The 17,081-nt window shown below is 38.7% G+C and overlaps 1 protein-coding gene across 1 annotated transcript in view; it reads right to left on the minus strand.

The window, feature by feature from the left end:
• The window catches only part of NYAP2 (neuronal tyrosine-phosphorylated phosphoinositide-3-kinase adaptor 2), a 290,472-nt gene that overhangs the window by 75,408 nt on the left and 197,983 nt on the right, over positions 1-17,081 (minus strand). The window contains 1 exon segment of the mRNA XM_064372927.1: positions 3,095-3,304. Coding sequence (XP_064228997.1) covers positions 3,095-3,304 — 210 coding nt within the window.

A 17,081-nucleotide genomic window follows, 5' to 3' on the forward strand; every position in this document is an offset into this window, starting at 1 on the left:
CCATGGAAACCCCATTCTCCTTCACTCAGAGATTGGACCAGAGAAGATGTTTCCCAGTTCTGAGCAATTAGATGAACTGAGAATCTTCTGAAGTGTAATGCCCAGAACTGTGTAGTCCATCAGCCTTGTCATCATAAAAACAATCATCAAGGGTAACAGAACAGAAGAATTAAAGGATACAAAGTTCCTGGGTCCTTGACATCCCTGAGCAGCTGCAAAACACTTGGAACTGACTACCCGAATGTTTGATGCAATGGATACAAACAAAGGCTATTATTGCTTAAGCCTCTGCTCATTTATACTTCATAGCTGAAAGGCTTTCTAGTTAATAACAAGGCCCTACAGGATTTTAGCTATCTTGTCACCACCTGCCTTTGCAGTTTCTTCAATCTTCCCCATCCTTTATTCCAAATACGCTTTGTTCCATCCCATAGACTTTCAGGTTTTTATCTAGAAGGCAGGTTTTTTTCTTCAACTTCCTGGTGAGCAAGTCTTTGTTTCAAGTTCTAGCTCACATACTTCTTCTTCAAGCAAACATTGTTTCATCCACCAAACCCCTGCCCTGCCCCGATTATTGCTGCTAAAATCACACTGTCCCAGGAAGAACTGACGAATGTCTCTTCAGCTGTGATTTAGATATGGCTTGTTCCCACCAAAACTCCTGAGGAAATCTCAGCCCCAATGCAGCAATGTTGGGAGGTGGGGCCTAGTGGGAGGTGTCTGGGTCATGGGGGTGAATCTTCATGAACGGCTTGCTGCTGTTCTTGAGGTAGTAAGTGAGTTCTCACTTCGGTTAGCCTAGACTGGTTGTTGAGACAGTTGGTTCTTATAAAGCCAGATGCCCCTTGAGTTTTGCCTCTTCACACATATCCAGTTCCCCTTGGAATTTTCACATTTTGACCTAGCACAGAATCTCTAACCTCATGGTGAGCAGAAGCCAGCTCCATGCTTCTTGAGCTTCCCAGACTGCAGAACCATGAGCCAAATATACCTCTTTTCTTTATAAATTCCTCAGCCTGGTGTTCCCAGAAACACAGAATGGATTAAAACATCTTCTGTTTCCCATAGTATTCATATTTTTATGTAACACATGTGATTTTATGTGTCAACTTGACTGGGTTAAGGAATGCCCAGATAGCTGGTAAAACATTATTTCTGGGTGTATTTGTAAGGGTGTTTCTGGAAGAGACTAGTATCTGAATCAGTAGGCTATGTAAAGAAAATCATCCTTACCAAGGTGGGTGGGCATAATCCAATCTGTTGAGGGTTTGAATATAATGGAAAGGAGAATAAAGGGCAAATTTACTATCTCTTCTTGAGCTGGGACGTCCATCTTCTCTTGCACTTGGACATCTGCATTCTGGCTTTTGGAATTTTTGACTCAGATTGGGACTTACACCATTGACTCCCCTAGTTCTCAGGCCTTTGAGCTTGGAATAGAGCTCTACCATTTTCTTTCCTGAACCTACAACTTGCAGAAAGCAGATAATGAGACTTTTCAGCCTCCATAATTATGGGAACCAATCCTTCATTATAAATCTCTCTCTTTCCCCTCCCCTCTCTATATATATCTTATTGCTTCTGTTTCTCTAGAGAACCTTGACTGAAACACAGAGTATAGTGCAGTTATCACTTGTCTGTCTTGCTCTAGACTTTGAGAACTTAAATGTAAGGATATCTTTTTTGTCATTGTACTCTCAGATCATAGAAGAGTAACCATGACATAATAGAAACCCAGAGAATATTTCTAGTTTTTATAAAATATATATCTAGCTGCAATAGAAGTATATATTGTTCACATGTTTTGGATAGAACTGGTACAAATTTTGACAGTTATTTAAAAACTACTAATGAGTTTCAAACCAATCATAGGACCCAATTAAATAGTGATGTCAAAGTTTTTTGGGGAAGTGACATTTTTCCCATAAAAAAGCTATTTTCTATCTTTCTTTTTCTTTGTGACAAAATGTACAAACATCTTCTTCTGATACACCTATAGCAATTTATACTTCACTCTCAAAAATATATTTTGAAATCTGTTAAATTTGGCCAAATTTTAACTCATGCTTTAGAGTTGATTATCCACATACGTGCTATGACTCTACCACCAAAGCTTCAGTTACATGTTAAGTTTGCTCCTGCCTGGGTATTGTCCCAGGAAGATCCATCAGCAATTGCAGAGAGCATTCATCCTGTTCCAATTTTAACTTGTGCACGACTGTCTGAGAGACCACAATTCATGTAAATTGCTTTCTCAGATGAGTATCAGAGCTGAAAAGAATATTAAAGGATTGGTCTTTTCTGTGGAGCTCTAACACTTAAGAAATAGAAACTTGAAACTACAGGAAGTTCCTTGATTATTTGTTGTTTATTTCAATTGACAATTCTCTGTGAGTCCAACACATAGATTAGTAAGTTCAAAGCAAACATATGCTGTTTTTAAAAAGTTGATGTTTAATAATATCTACCTATTAACCATGTAAAATTTCATTGCAGATTTTAATTTTAACTTGTGACATTTAAAGGTACATTAGATTAAAGCTTTTAAATTTCCTTTGACTTAGATTTGGGAATTTAGTACTATTCCTGATGCCCGGTTATCACCTTCAGCTCACCATTTCAGATGCCTCCTGATATGTACTTTCTTTAGTGCCTTCAGATTATCTTCATTACATTTCTGTTCTCAATTTTACTTTGAGTTCATTTTTTATCAGTTGCTTAAAATATTTTTTGAAGCAAAGGAAGCATAAATTCTAAATTACTCAAACTTCGCAAGTTAAAACTGCTTTAGATGAGGCCTTTAGATATTTTTGAAGAAATTTAGTACAAAATTGTTTACGTTGTCAAGGCTGCTGTCTTGCCCAGCTCCAAGAAGCACTGTTCAAGTATCTATCGTCTCTGTGAATAGTTGTACCATCGCATGGTACAATATATTGTTATGTCTTTTTACGTAACCTATGTGAATGGCTACTTGTGTTACCTGTCTGAGTGGAGACAGAGATATCTGTGGTGATAATTCTGTAAGTGATACTGCATGAAAGTAGTTTCTAGAGACAGGAGGAATTACCATCTGGGAGATCATAATCCATCTTACCTGAACTGTGGTTTCCTGCCAACAAGGTGGGGCTCACAGAGCATCTTCCCATTCTACTGGTGACCACAGGTGGCCCTGGTGTTCCATCCCATTCCTGAGCTTTGACAGGCTCCCTGGAGGAAGACGCCCCATAGTGGCCTCTTTCCTTGTTGTCCAACTTTGGTAATGGCTCTGTGCTGTGGCTTCGGACTTTCAGTTCCTCTGTTGATTCTGTGTAGTAACCAGAATTATAGTCTGTTAAACAAAAGTAAAGTTCTTCCCAAATTGCTTTTAGAAAATTAGTGTGATTTCCTAAAATTGTCTCCATAGGTTGTTGGAAACTCAGACTTGGAGACTACAACATTTAAATATAACAGACACACAGACTCCACGGGACCTTTTTTCTGAGTTGTGTAGGTTAGTATCTCTGGGAACTACGGTTTTCTTTTTCTTCGAGAGAGTACCTCAATGAATCTTTAGTAACTCTTCCCTTGTGCTCATCTTTGAGTATACTTATTAAAGAGCACTTCACACTCACTCTCTTTACTTTCTTGTCTTTATAAAAATTCAGCCAAACCACTCTATCCAATCTGCTCCTGATAACATTACCTAGTTCCTTTTACTTGACAAATTTATAAGCCTGCTTCTTCAGCCATTTGACAGTTCTTTGATTACTCACTCGTTTATATCTTCAATTCTCTTGGCTTTGCGGATGGTCCATCTTCCTGTGTTGTGTTCTATAACACCTTTCCTTTGTCATTTGTATCATCTCATCCTTCATTCATCTGTGGCACACTGGTCATTTCCCAGGTGCTAGCTTAGCCACTGTGCTTCTCATTCTACATATGTTCTTTCTGTGATTTTTATCCTCTGGGATTCAGCTAGCAATTATCTAATTCTTAGTGAATTTCTAAATATTTTATCAGATGTCTGGACCATTCTTTTTATCTTTAGATTAATTTATCCAGCTGCTTGCTGGATGAATCCATCTGGAGTCCCCATAAGTAACACAGATTGAACATTTCAGATACTGAACTGATAATTTCTTATTAAACTACTCATTCTTTCTGTCCAACCAACTGTCCAAGATAGAAGTTTGTCTCTCCCTTTCCTTAAGTGCTACTCCCCAAATCCATTAGTCAGAAGACTCTGTAGATTTTATTTCTGGATGTCTTGCACTCCCTTCTTTTCCACTTTGTTTCACGTCTGCCTCAACTGCTCTGGTTCAGCTCTAATCCTCTCACTTGAATTACTGCAACTTGTCTCTGACTCTATCCTTGACTCCTCAAAATATAAGCTCCTTATACTGCCAAAATGATCTGTTGAAAATGCAAATCTGATCATAATGTAACCCTGAATAAAATGCTTACAGAAGTCCCCTGTTGCCCATAGGATGTCTAAGCTCTTTAATATCATTGGCAAGAATCTTCGTCTTCCTGTTCTTTCCTTCCCTAGTTTTCTGGTTCCCTGCTAACCTCCCTGTATTACATTGGTTGTAGGTACTTCCTCCCTACTCCACCCCCAATAAAAACAATGCTGTTTTCTGCAGCTATTACCTGCCCTACTTTGAAGACCCTTATGTCTTGTCTTTCTTTGCTTAACTAACTCTACTCAGTCCTGGTTACTCAATTTAAGTATCCTCTGAAGCCCTCCCCCTCCATAACATAGCTCTTGCAAGGTCATGGTCATCTCTGCACTGACCTTGCTTTTATATGATATTTCTACGCATCTGCTCTTCCCAAAAGACCTCGAGTAATTTTAAGGCAGGTATTAGGTTTTGTTTGTTTGTTTTGTATTTCTTTTAAAGTGGTTGAACCCCACCACCTATCATATTGCTCAATGAATTTTTAATTTAATTTATTTATATTACAGATTTCTCAGCTCTTCACACATCTTTCTAATCTGCGTAGGAAACATAACATTCCTAATGGAACTAAAAAATCAAGTGATAATAAGTGTATTAAAATGGCATGGAGCTAATAGTATTTTCAAAAATCTGATTATCTAATAACTAAAAGTTGCAAAATTCACCAGGTTAAAAGTTTAATTCAAACAAGGCATTTAAAAAAAAATGACAGAAATGATTAAAACATCTGAATTTCGGGGGTGTTTACACTTGGGTTAAAATCCTTATCAACTTTCAGCAGTGAGATAACACAAATGTCACACTTTGGTTCACCAGTATCTGAATCTATGGGACACATATAGAATAGGTTGTCATATAATGAACAGTCAGGTCAGGAATCTCAGAGGCCTCAGCTTTGCATCTCTGGATGTGACCCATGTGATAGAGCATTTGGTTTCACCTCTTGGAGAGCCTACATTTTCTTACCTACAAAACAAAACTATACCAGCCTAACTTCCTTGATTTTATTTTAAAAATCTGATAACATTCTACCGTTTAAAAATTGTTTGAAAACTAAAAAGTGCCACACACATAAAAAGTAATATCAGTTAAATATAGTCATTGGGACTTTATAAGTTTAATTTTTCTATATCAGACTAGATAATCATTAAGAGTCTTATACAAATGGAAAATCACCAGATCACATTTAGAAACAGAACTCTAGCCTAGTATCTATAGTAACTAGCTTGGGAAGTCAATCTATGAGATACCAGACATACTTGTGGAGAGCAGAACCTGGTCTCTAGGAACTAATCCTAAAAGCTAAACAACCACCCATGTAAAAATCGGCCCCAAACAGTCAAGACTTAAGTAACAACTCATCTTCCCCAATTTTTGCCCCAGCTTCCAAATTAGGGCCAACTGAGGAAAACCAAATATATACCTTTAACCAATCACATAGGATGCCCCATTTCTAGTTAGCTGACCTGCTGCTTCCCCGAGTTAACAGTCGCTAATCAAGGTACACTTAAAGCCTTTTCATTATTGTTGATAAACAAAAAACTTTAGACAAACTAAATTTAGCTGAGTTTATTTGATAAAAAGAAATGATTAGTGAATTGGGCAGCACCCTGAACAAATAAAGGCTCAGAGATCTCTGCCTGGTCAGGCAATATTTATAGAAAGAAGAAAGAAATGACAAATAGAAATATCCTGATTGATTATAGGTCAGCCTTTGCCTTATTTGGACACGTTTTGACATTTTGCAGTCTGTGATTGGCTGAAAACTCAGCTGCTATGGTTGGCCAAGACTCAGCTATTTGTTACAATAATATACTCTTATGATAAGTTGTAGTTTATTTACATACTAAGTTAGGTTGCAATTCACTACATATGGAGGCAACTTTAGGCCAAATTTAATTGAACGTTTTTCCCCCTATAAAGCTTTTCTACTCTTCCGCCTGCTTCCGAGTCTTTGCCAAATGCAAGCTCTGAATAAATAGCCTTTGTGTGTCTCTTTTGTTTGACCTTCATTTATTTTCACATTGCTATAGTCTCTTCCAGCTCTAAGATGCTATGTAGTTGTGTAAATACATGTCATGAAAAATATTATATGAAATTAACTTAAATCAGGAGAGTAGTTCCGTAACAGTCTCAGAAAGATTTCAGGTTTTTAAATGGACCTATATATAAACTTGTTTTAGTTACAATGAAATCAAGTATCTAAGATGCTATGTAGTTGTGTAAATACATGTCATGAAAAATATTATATGAAATTAACTTAAATCAGGAGGGTAGTTCCGTAACAGTCTCAGAAAGAGTTCAGGTTTTTAAATGGACCTATATATAAACTTGTTTTAGTTACAATGAAATCAAGTATATGAAGTCAATTTTTTGGGGGGGAATGAACATGTATCAGAGATTTATTAATCATTAATGATGAACCAAGTAGGATGGTAAAGCTGGTCCAAAGAGCATTTGGAGGAAACTAAGTATTTATAGACATTTTGAAAAGAATGTTATAATAAAATTGTTAGGTTAAATATAAAACTGGTTGCAGCTGGGCATGGTGGCTCACATCTGTAATCCCAGCACTTTGGGAGGCCAAGGCAGGTGGCTCACCCAAGGTCCAGAGATCAAAACCAGCCTGACCAACATGGTGAAACTCTATCTCTACTAAAAACACAAAAATTAGTCGGGCATAGTGGTGGGCACCTATAATGGGAGACTGAGGCATGAGAATCATTTGAACCTGGGAGGTGGAGGTTGCAGTGAGCCGAAATCAAGCCACTGCACTCCAGCCTGGGCGACAGAGTGAGACTTCGTCAAAAAGAAAAAAAAAGAAAGAAAACTGGTTAATATCCTTAAAGCAATACAATTACAACCTTTAGTGTTATCTTCTACCAAATAGAAATCATTTGTATCTCTAGTTGGGGGCAGGAGGAGGGCAGTTAGATGGTAATCAGTGCTTTGCAGAAAAAGCATGGAAAAAGAATTGAAAGCAGGGGCCAGGTGTGATGGTTCACGTCTGTGATCCCAGCACTTTGGGAGGTCAAAACAGAAGGATCATTTGAGCTCAGGAGTTCCAGACCAGTCTGGGCAATATAGTGAGACCCTGTCTCTAGAAAAAAGATAAAATTAGCTGGGCATGGTGGTGCAAGCCTGTAGTCTCAGCTACTTGGGAGTCTGAAGTGGGAGGATTGCTTGAGCCTTGGGAGGTCGAGGCTGCAGGGAACCGAGATTGTGCCATTGCAATCCAGGCTGGGCAACAGACTGAGACGTTGTCTCAAATAATAATGGTAATAATAATAATTGAAATCAGGAGCTCAAACAGGTATTTGTACACTCATGTTTATGGTAGTATTATTCACAACAGCCAAAAGGTAAAAGCAACCCAAGTGTCCATCGATGAATGGGTCAACACGATGTGGTACAGGCACACAGTGGGGTATTACTCAGCCTTACAAAAAAAGGAACTTCTGGCACATGCTAGCATAAGTGTTTATTGCTACTGAAAGGACATTATGCTAAGTGAAATAAGCCAGTCACAGCAAATCACCATGACACGTTTATACCTATGTAACAAACCTGCACGTTCTACACACGCATCCCAAAACTTAAAGCACAATTAAAAAATATTTTTTCCAAAAAATACTATGGTAGGCCAGGCGCAGTGGCTCACACCTATAATGTCAGTAATGTGGGAAGCCAAGGTAGGCGGAGGTCAGCAGATAGAGACCAACCTGGCCAATATGGTGAAACCCTGTCTCTACTAAAAATACCAAAAAATTAGCTAGGTGTGGTGGCACATGCCTGTAATCCCAGCTACTCGGGAGGCTGAGGCAGGAAAATTGCTCGAACCCAGGAAGTGGAGGTTGCAGGGAGCCAAGACTGTGCCACTGCATTTCAGCCTGGGACAGAGCGAGACCCCGTCTCAAAAAAAAAAAAAAAGACTCTGGTAAAATTTACCATAACATAAAGTTAAATACATATAACATAAAATTTCCCATCTTAGCAGTTTTTAAATGTATAGTTGTGTAGTGAAAAGTACATTCACTTTGTTATGTAATCAATCTGCAGGGCTCTTTTTGTCTGGCAAAACTGAAACTCTGGGTACCTACTTAATAATAACTCCTCATTTCCTCCTCCGCTTGGCCCCTAGCAACCACTCCTCTACTTCCTGTCTCTAAGAATTTGACTACATTAGGTGTCTCATGTAAGTGGCATCATACAGTAGTTGTCTTTTGATGAGAAGTCAATATATTTTAAAGGCAATACATTCCCACATAATAATTCGAGTAAGACAATTTAACCAACACTTGTTTTTCAGTGCCCTGAGACAAATGGAATAAAACTGGTATCAGAAAATAACACTATAAGCTATTCCCAAGCTGTTTATTCACCGTTTCAAGGAAAATGTAACTCCAGCTTCCAAACATCACAGCCTCAAAGCCTAATGACCCATCTGCTTCAACCCACCTTCTCTTCCAGATTTTAAACAAACCAGGGAGTGTCACGTAGGTCTCCAGCCTCAACTAAATAAAAGCCTGCAGCTTTGGAAAGGAAACGTTTTTTGTGTGTGTGTTTTTTCTTCTTTGTTTTCAAGTACCAGAAGTTAGCCTTCAGTAAATTTTGGCAGGTATATTTAGAAAAACTTGAACAAAAGGACTGAAGAAATGGTACTAATCAGACCTGTGCCTATATTCCTTAATAGCTGCCTCCTAAATAGAAAGCAGAGCTGAAAAAAATCTGTAAGAAAATCACAAATGTATTTCATTTTGTGTGCTTGTGCATGTGTGTACGTGTGAGTGTGTACGTGTGTGTGCATGTATTCAAGAACTGCTTCCTAACCAAAAGTGTTTTCTAATTCAAATAAATACGTAAATCTTCAAAGTAGCTGTTGAAAAGAGACACAATGAAAGTGGACAATTAGACTCATGTAATATGTAGTATGTAAATAAGATATATTGAAAACTCAAGGAAATCTATTCAGAGGAGAAGGACATATTTATCCATATCCATGTATCTCAATGTCTTTTTAGAGTCTGTTGAAAACAAAATTGATTTTAGTAACATAAACTCTCTGGAACAAGATCAATCTTACATACTGTGGTAAAGCTTTTTGTGGAATCTGAGTTATTTTAAGTGTTCACAGTCACAGCCCAGCATGCAGCTCACAGTGCCAACTCCATAGAATGCACCTATACTCTATTCAGTGAATGAATGACTGAGTAAATGTTGACTATTGCTCTCAAATCTCATTCTCACATTGAAATCTGAACTTGAATTAAATGTTTGTTACAAAAATGAAAATGCATATTTTTTGTATTATATTTGTATTTCAGACTGCATGTTTTGTATATCATTGTCTTAAATTTGTTACAGTGTTTAAGCTGAAGAAGGATACAAAAAAAAAAAAGATAATACCCGGAGCAATTCCTTTTTGAGCAAACATTCCCTCCAGGATTCCAATCCATCACACCTCATGCAGCTAAACCTGAAGTTTCCCATTTCCTGCCTCTTTATGCTGTCTGTGGGTCTACTTCTGTCTCTCTGGCTTCTTCCCTGTCTCTCTCCCTCTCCATCTGTGCCCTGGATCCTAGGCCACCTAGAAAGACTTGGTTTCCTGGGTCTAATGGCTTTTCCCATCAGGTCTGACCCCATACATTAGTGAGTTTTACCAGAATCTCGTATTCGCTCTTCCTCATCAACATTGAATCACTCAGTGACAAAAGATTACTGAGGATTATTATAAATCCTCACCACCTAAAGATTTCTTTTAAGCTCTAGAGACAAATAAAACAATATAGCATAAATGAACCTTTGCATATGGCTGTCTGGGGGTGGACACCTCTTGCTAAAACTGACAGCACTATTCTCTCTCTGAACTTGCTCCTCTTCTAGCTAAAAAGTTAGGATCTTCAGAGCCAGACAAACTTCCATTTTGCATTTTGGCCATGCCATGTATTTGCTACTTAACCTTAGTCAAAGTTCCTGAACCCCAATATCCAAATCTGTAAACAAAGATAATAATAATTGCTGTTATTGTGTTCTTGTGAAGATTAAATGAGATAATGCGTTTAAAGGTCCTTACATAGCAATGCTAATAATTATTTTAATTTTTCTCCTACTATTCTTTACAGTGACTTAGACTACACTTCTCACAGGTTCACCAGGAAGACACTTGGCAATCATCCTAAACTACCTCGCATGGAGAGTCTCTACAACTTAACAGTCTTGGGATCTGGACAGGAAACAGAAGCATATAATACTTTTCCACACTTTTCTCTAACCACCGTCATGGCTTTATTCTTGCCTTCACCTTTCTTCTTTGTATTATGGCAAAAACCCCTACCTGCCTGTCTCCCTTCTCCTGTCCTGATCCATTTCCCTTTATTTTCCAATGAAATTACTTCCTGACACCCAAGGCCCTTAGAACCAAGTTCCAATGCTTTGAGTTAAGACATCAGGTCCTTTCTAAACTGCTTTCTGGCAGCTCTCAACATTTCTTTTCCATTACCTATTTTAATTGTGGAGATGATGAGCTGTTTTCTTTATATTTGCTCTTTCTTCAGCGTGACACACCTCTCCTCCAAAGCAAAATGATGAGCTAATTAACCAGGTCTCCTTATTTGGGAATACTTAGCTTGAGTGTTGTCATTCGGGGAAGTCTCCTAATTCCTTTACCTAGTTTCAGTTAAAGCTGTGAGTAAAGGGTTAATATCAGGCGTGGGCCGCCCTAACGAAAGTGACCTTAGAGCCCGCCTTTTGTAGTACTTTCACCTTGGCAATTGCAATAACACGAAGTGTAATGTTGCACCTGTCCTATTGACCATAAGCCCTGATATGCTGATCTGCACCTGGACAGGTGGACTACTAGGTGGCATGAGGACCTTGGGACAATGTGACAAAAGTAAAAGATTTGTGGTGAGCCAAGGCTGCAGCTTCTTTGGATCAAGGTGACATGTGGTTGCTTTGGTTTTAATTCCAGCAGTGGTAAGCCCTTGGTGTGGTAACTGTGTATAGGGTAGCTGCTGGGTGTACCTGTGAGGTCTAGAGGCAAACTGTATTTCTGCAACCTAAGTTAACATGTATTACATTAAAACCTTCTGTCATTGCTGGGCCACCCTATGCCTTCCATGGCACATTTCTTGTGCTCTGATGTCAAACGTCACTGGCATCTCTTATCACTCCCAGGTGTTGATTTATGTCATGTTGCCCCCACTGGATCACAAGCTTTAGACTAAAGACTGCATCTTTCACATTCGTGCTCAATATCTAAGAGTCCTCAGTGAGAATTGAAGGGGTGGGATGAATAACTGCATGCATGCTTCACCCAGGATAATAGCTTATTAGTGTTTGCTTCTGGCTCTAGTCCCATCTCTGGCTCACACTCACCTCTCCAATGGTTCCCCACACATTGGCCCTGCATAGTGAGCTTAAACCAATAGCCCTCAATAACTGGAGAACATCAGTTAGTTGCTGTTGTCAAAATTGTCTGTCTGTTAAGCCATAAATGTTTCCACAATTACAACTTGTTATTAACAGGCCGTAAAAAACAAGCGATTTGCCTGGGAAAAATGAGTTTTATTTGGAAGTATGAACAATCACATCATTTACTTGGGGAAATGTAAGATTCCATTCTCCTTTCTTTTTTTTGTTCAATATTTAAAAGAATTCAACTGTCATTCACTTAATTGCTTCTATGAACATGTAGATGATGCAGATGATTTAGACAAAAAGCTTTTATATGTGCGGTTTGTGACTGCTGTGATTTTTTTTTTTTTTTTTTGACAGTTTCACTCTTGTTGCTCAGGCTGGAGTGCAATGATGGGATCTCGGCTCACTGCAACCTCCATCTCCTGGGTTCAAGCGATACTCCTGCCTCAGCCTTCCAAGTAGCTGGGAGTACAGTGCCCACCTCCACGCCTGGCTAATTTTTTTTTTTTTGTATTTTTTTTAGTAGAGATGGGCTTTCACCATGTTGGCCAGGCTGATCTTGAACTCCTGACTTCAAGAGATCCACCAGTCTCAGCCTCCCAAAGTGCTGGGATTACAGGCATGAGCCACTGCTGTGATTTTTGAAATGTCACAGTCTCACATAGATATCCCTTAGTTACAAAACATGGACTCTGTGCCTGGAAACAGAGAGGCCAAAGGCCTGTTGCTGATGAGCATTGAGCTTCCTTTATATCCTGTGGACATAAAGAATATTTCCAAGTTGTTGCCGCATATTGGCATAATCAACAGCATCAAAGACACTCCATGCTACTCCAACTGCGGAACAACGAAAATAATGAGAAGTGATCAAAGCAGATTAATGAAGCAGAAAATACAACACATTTAAAGCACTAAAGGAGGCGCTGAACTAAGTTGAATTATCAGATGGGTATTACATTCAGTCATCAAATTTTAGAACTGAAAGAGCCCTTGGAAATCGCTACTTGCAACAGCTCACTCAAGGTGAGGTGTGTGTGTTTGTCATTACTGAGGTGGCTGTCCTGCCTCTCAGAGGATAACTCCGGGGAAGACCAGTTTCTACCTCATGGGAAACCTTGGCTCAATTTGGAATATCTTTAATTTCTAGACACCTCTTACACAGAACTCGTCGGCTTTCTTTCCAGTGCCACCATTTGTTAGTTGTTGATACTCCTGATATCAATCTAGAACTCTCACTCTACCAGTCACCCTGACCGGTATTCTAATTGAATGTCACAGTGTGTTTTAGAATTGTTGTGTCTGGAGTTGATTAGAGCCAGCCAGCCAGAGAAGTTTACCTACAAGCCCAGGTATGTGTTCTAGGCTTCTCATTGCACTTTGATTACTCCATCCTCCAAGTCTATAAGGAAAAGAGGGCAAAGGCCCTGTTTCTCCACCACGAAAGAGCATGGAGGAGTGGGGGCATTTTTTTTTATCTTTTATTATTCTTTCTCTCTTGAGTAAACTCTGTTATTTGGGGTCAGCTATGTCAGTTCTTACATCTAAGGGATGCCTTCTCTTCAAATATATAGAGAAGGGATAATAGCTCAGTCATTTGGAGATTCCAAGGTTTTAAATACGATTGGAAAGAAAACCCAGGTTTGTGTTGAAGAAGGCACACAAGATAAAATGATGGTTTACAAATAGATGAGGCACACTGAAGTCCAGTGGAATATGCAAAGAATCCTAATCACTTTACAGGTGTAAAAGCAGCATGGAGCCTTCACACGACCTGTCCAAGGTTACACAAATAGCAATTAGCAGAGACCTGATAAAGAAACATGTTTTTTCTTTATCAGAGTTTCTTTAACGGAGTGTACACAAAGAGAAAGAATAATGAAATATGAAACATTGTCCCTGCTCTGCCATGCTCTTTTGTGGTAGAAACACAAGGGCCTTTGCCCTCTTTTCCTTAGAGACTTAGAGGTTGGAGTAATAGAAGTGCACTGAGAAGCCCCCAGCACTTGCCAGGGCTTGTAGGTAAACTTCTCTGCCTGTCTGGCTCTAATCAGCTCCAGACACCACAGTTTTAAAACACACAATGACATTCAATATTAGAATACAGGTCAGGGTGACCGGGAGACCGCGAGAGTGAGAGTTTTAGTTTTTACCACGCAGTGTGCACCTCCCACTGTAACACAGGGGAACACACACACAATGACTTATACACAACCGTTCTCCATAAAATAGTTACAAGTAATAACAGAGTTTCATAACATAGAATAATAAATACATATTTTTCTATTTATTTATTCCATTATACTTTAAGCTCTGGGGTACATGTGCAGAACATGCGGGTTTGTTACATAGGTATACAAGTGCCGTGGTGGTTTGCTGCATCCATCACCCCATCATCTACATTAGGTATTTCTTCTAACGCTATCCCTCACCTATCATATCCCCACCCTCCGACAGGTCCTTGTGTGTAATATTCCCCTCCATGTTTCCACTCATAAGTGGGTATTGAACAATTAGAATAAATAGAATTTTTAAGACCATGTCTGGCCTTTAAAAACTCTCCACCAAACATCCAGATAATGCAATCATTCAGTTTCTATCAGGGTACATGAGGATTGTAAAAAGATTGCCACCAAATTATTTCTGCTGAAAAAACCCACATTAATAGGAGATCTCAGGTGTTGGTATATTTCAGTAACACTTTCTTTGAGAAATTCTAGTATTGCAGGGCAGAGCAGTGCAATTTTCTCAGAGAACACAATCTATCTTTTCGTTTGTTTACACTGCAGAAGTCAAGAGACTAGCCGCATGCTGACCAAATCCCTTTGTCCTTCTCTCTGGGCATCCAGTGAAGCCATGTTTATGAGAATTCCTTTCATCTAGGGAGAGTCATATAACTGAGGTCTAGCCATTACAATGTGGACAGAAATGACATATGCTACTTCCATGTCTAGGCATCAAACTTCCTGTAAAATCCTCATCCTTTTACTTTCTTCTGCTGGCTGGAATTTTTTTGACATTTTAGAGGCTGTCAGACCTACTAGGTGAAAACTCCCAATAAGGGGGAAGAGTAGCCCATCTTTCACTGAATTCACTAATTGGGTGTCACCTTGCCTGTGACAAAAATCACAGCTTGTGACTTAACCTAGAAATGAATCCTATTCCAGTACACTGCTGAGGTTTTGGAATTGTTTGCAAAAGCAGTTGGACTATTCTCTAGATGTAACTCTTAATTCTAATTATAAATTCATATAGCACTCAGCTTCTGCCCAAATCCTCATACAGATTTTAACAGATATTATTTCTCATAATGAAGACAATACTTTTATTGGTATACTGACAGAAAAATTAAAAGACAGAGAAATTAGGTTGACAAATACAGGTCAAAAATCCAACATGTGATGCTTTTGATGGCTCTAGTTGTAATAAAATGCCTTTATAAAACTAATACTATTTACTGAGCATTGAATAGATATTTTAAATACTCTGACTTCAGAAAATATGTGCTAAGTGCACAGGTAGATGAATCTTTAGAGTAATCATTCACTTGAACAGCTTACATATTTTATATTTTATTTATATTAATATATTTGAATGGGACTAGTGCCAACAAATTTTTTTTCAAGTAGTTTTTCATTCAAAATTGTAGCAATGCCCCCAAATCTCTAAGGAATGATTTTAAAAATAGATTCATCTAAACAGTTTATAAAGAAAAGATTAACTATTTTTAATATATATAATTCAGATATAAATCAGATACTTAGGAATAAATAAAAGTGAATTAAAGTATTTTCCCAGAAATACACAAACTGTAAAACATCTTGGCTTGGGGTTGAGATGATCTATAGTCCATTCTCAGCTCAGCTCAGTAAAATCTTTGGCAATCTCAGGAAACAACTCTTACTGGGCCCTGGTTTTCTCAGATTCAATCATAGATTTGAAACCAACTGTAAGAATTTTCCTAAGTGTAAAATTGTATACTTCTATGATACCAAAGTTTCAGAAAAAAGCAACATAGTTTATGAGACTCCAACAATATCTTTAGTTACGTTTTATTTTATTTTATTTTATTTTATTTTTTATTTTTTTTTGAGATAGAGTTTCGCTCTTGTTACCCAGGCTGGAGTGCAATGGCGCGGTCTCAGGATCTCGGCTCACCGCAACCTCCGGCTCCTGGGTTCAGGCAATTCTTCTGCCTCAGCCTCCTGAGTAGCTGGAATTACAGGCACGTGCCACCATGCCCAGCTAATTTTTTGTATTTTTAGTAGAGACAGGGTTTCACCATGTTGACTGGGATGGTCTCGATCTCTTGACCTCGTGATCCACCCGCCTCGGCCTCCCAAAGTGCTGGGATTACAGGCGTGAACCACCGCGCCTGGCTAGTTACGTTTTAAAATACACCTTCACTTTACATTTCAGAGAGTGTCTACATTCTTCTTACAATCTTCAATTAGCCTATATGTAGTTTAATGTAATTCTCCTTCCTACTGCCTTCCCCCAATCAAATAACAGTGGACTATATAATAAACGAAGAATGTGAGCTATTTAAAAATATTAATGATTTGTTTAGAATCATTGACAAACCCAGGATCCAACTTTTTTCCTGTCATCTGATTAGTAGACTTGAACAAAATAAGGATCTTGGTTTAAAAAATACAGGCAATACCCTCAATGTTTTCCCCTGGCTGTTACCAAAAAAAAAAAAAAAAAGAAGAAGAAAGAAAGAAAGAAAGATGTTAATGTTTTCTAGCTAGTATTGCAAAGTCAGGAATATCGGTTCTAAATGATGTCTTATATCAACAGCAGCATCAACACTGTTATTAGATCTACCACGTATTAGTGGCTACTAGACTCCTTACAAACATTATCCCCTATCCCCAGTTTTTACTGTGATGGTTAATATTAGGTGTCAACTTGATTGGATTGAAGGATATCTGGATAGCTCATAAAGTATTGTTTCTGGGTGTGTCTGTGAGGGCGTTGCCAGAGGAGATTGACGTTTGAGTCAGTGGACTGGGAGAAGAAGACCCACTCTCAATATGGGTGGGCACCATCCAATCAGCTGACAGCCGGGGTGGAATACAGTGGGTGGAATCAGCTGGGGTAAGTTGGCTTGCTGAGTCTTCTGGCTTTCATCTTTCTCTAGTCTGGGTGCTTCCTGCCCCGGATGTGGACTCCAGGTTCTTTGGCCTTTGGACTCTTGGACTCACACCAGTGGTTTTCTGG

This window comes from Aotus nancymaae, unplaced genomic scaffold (genome assembly GCF_030222135.1).
Source record: "Aotus nancymaae isolate 86718 unplaced genomic scaffold, 86718_ANA_hifiasm-v0.15.2.pri h1tg000008l, whole genome shotgun sequence".
Lineage (NCBI taxonomy): Eukaryota > Metazoa > Chordata > Mammalia > Primates > Aotidae > Aotus > Aotus nancymaae.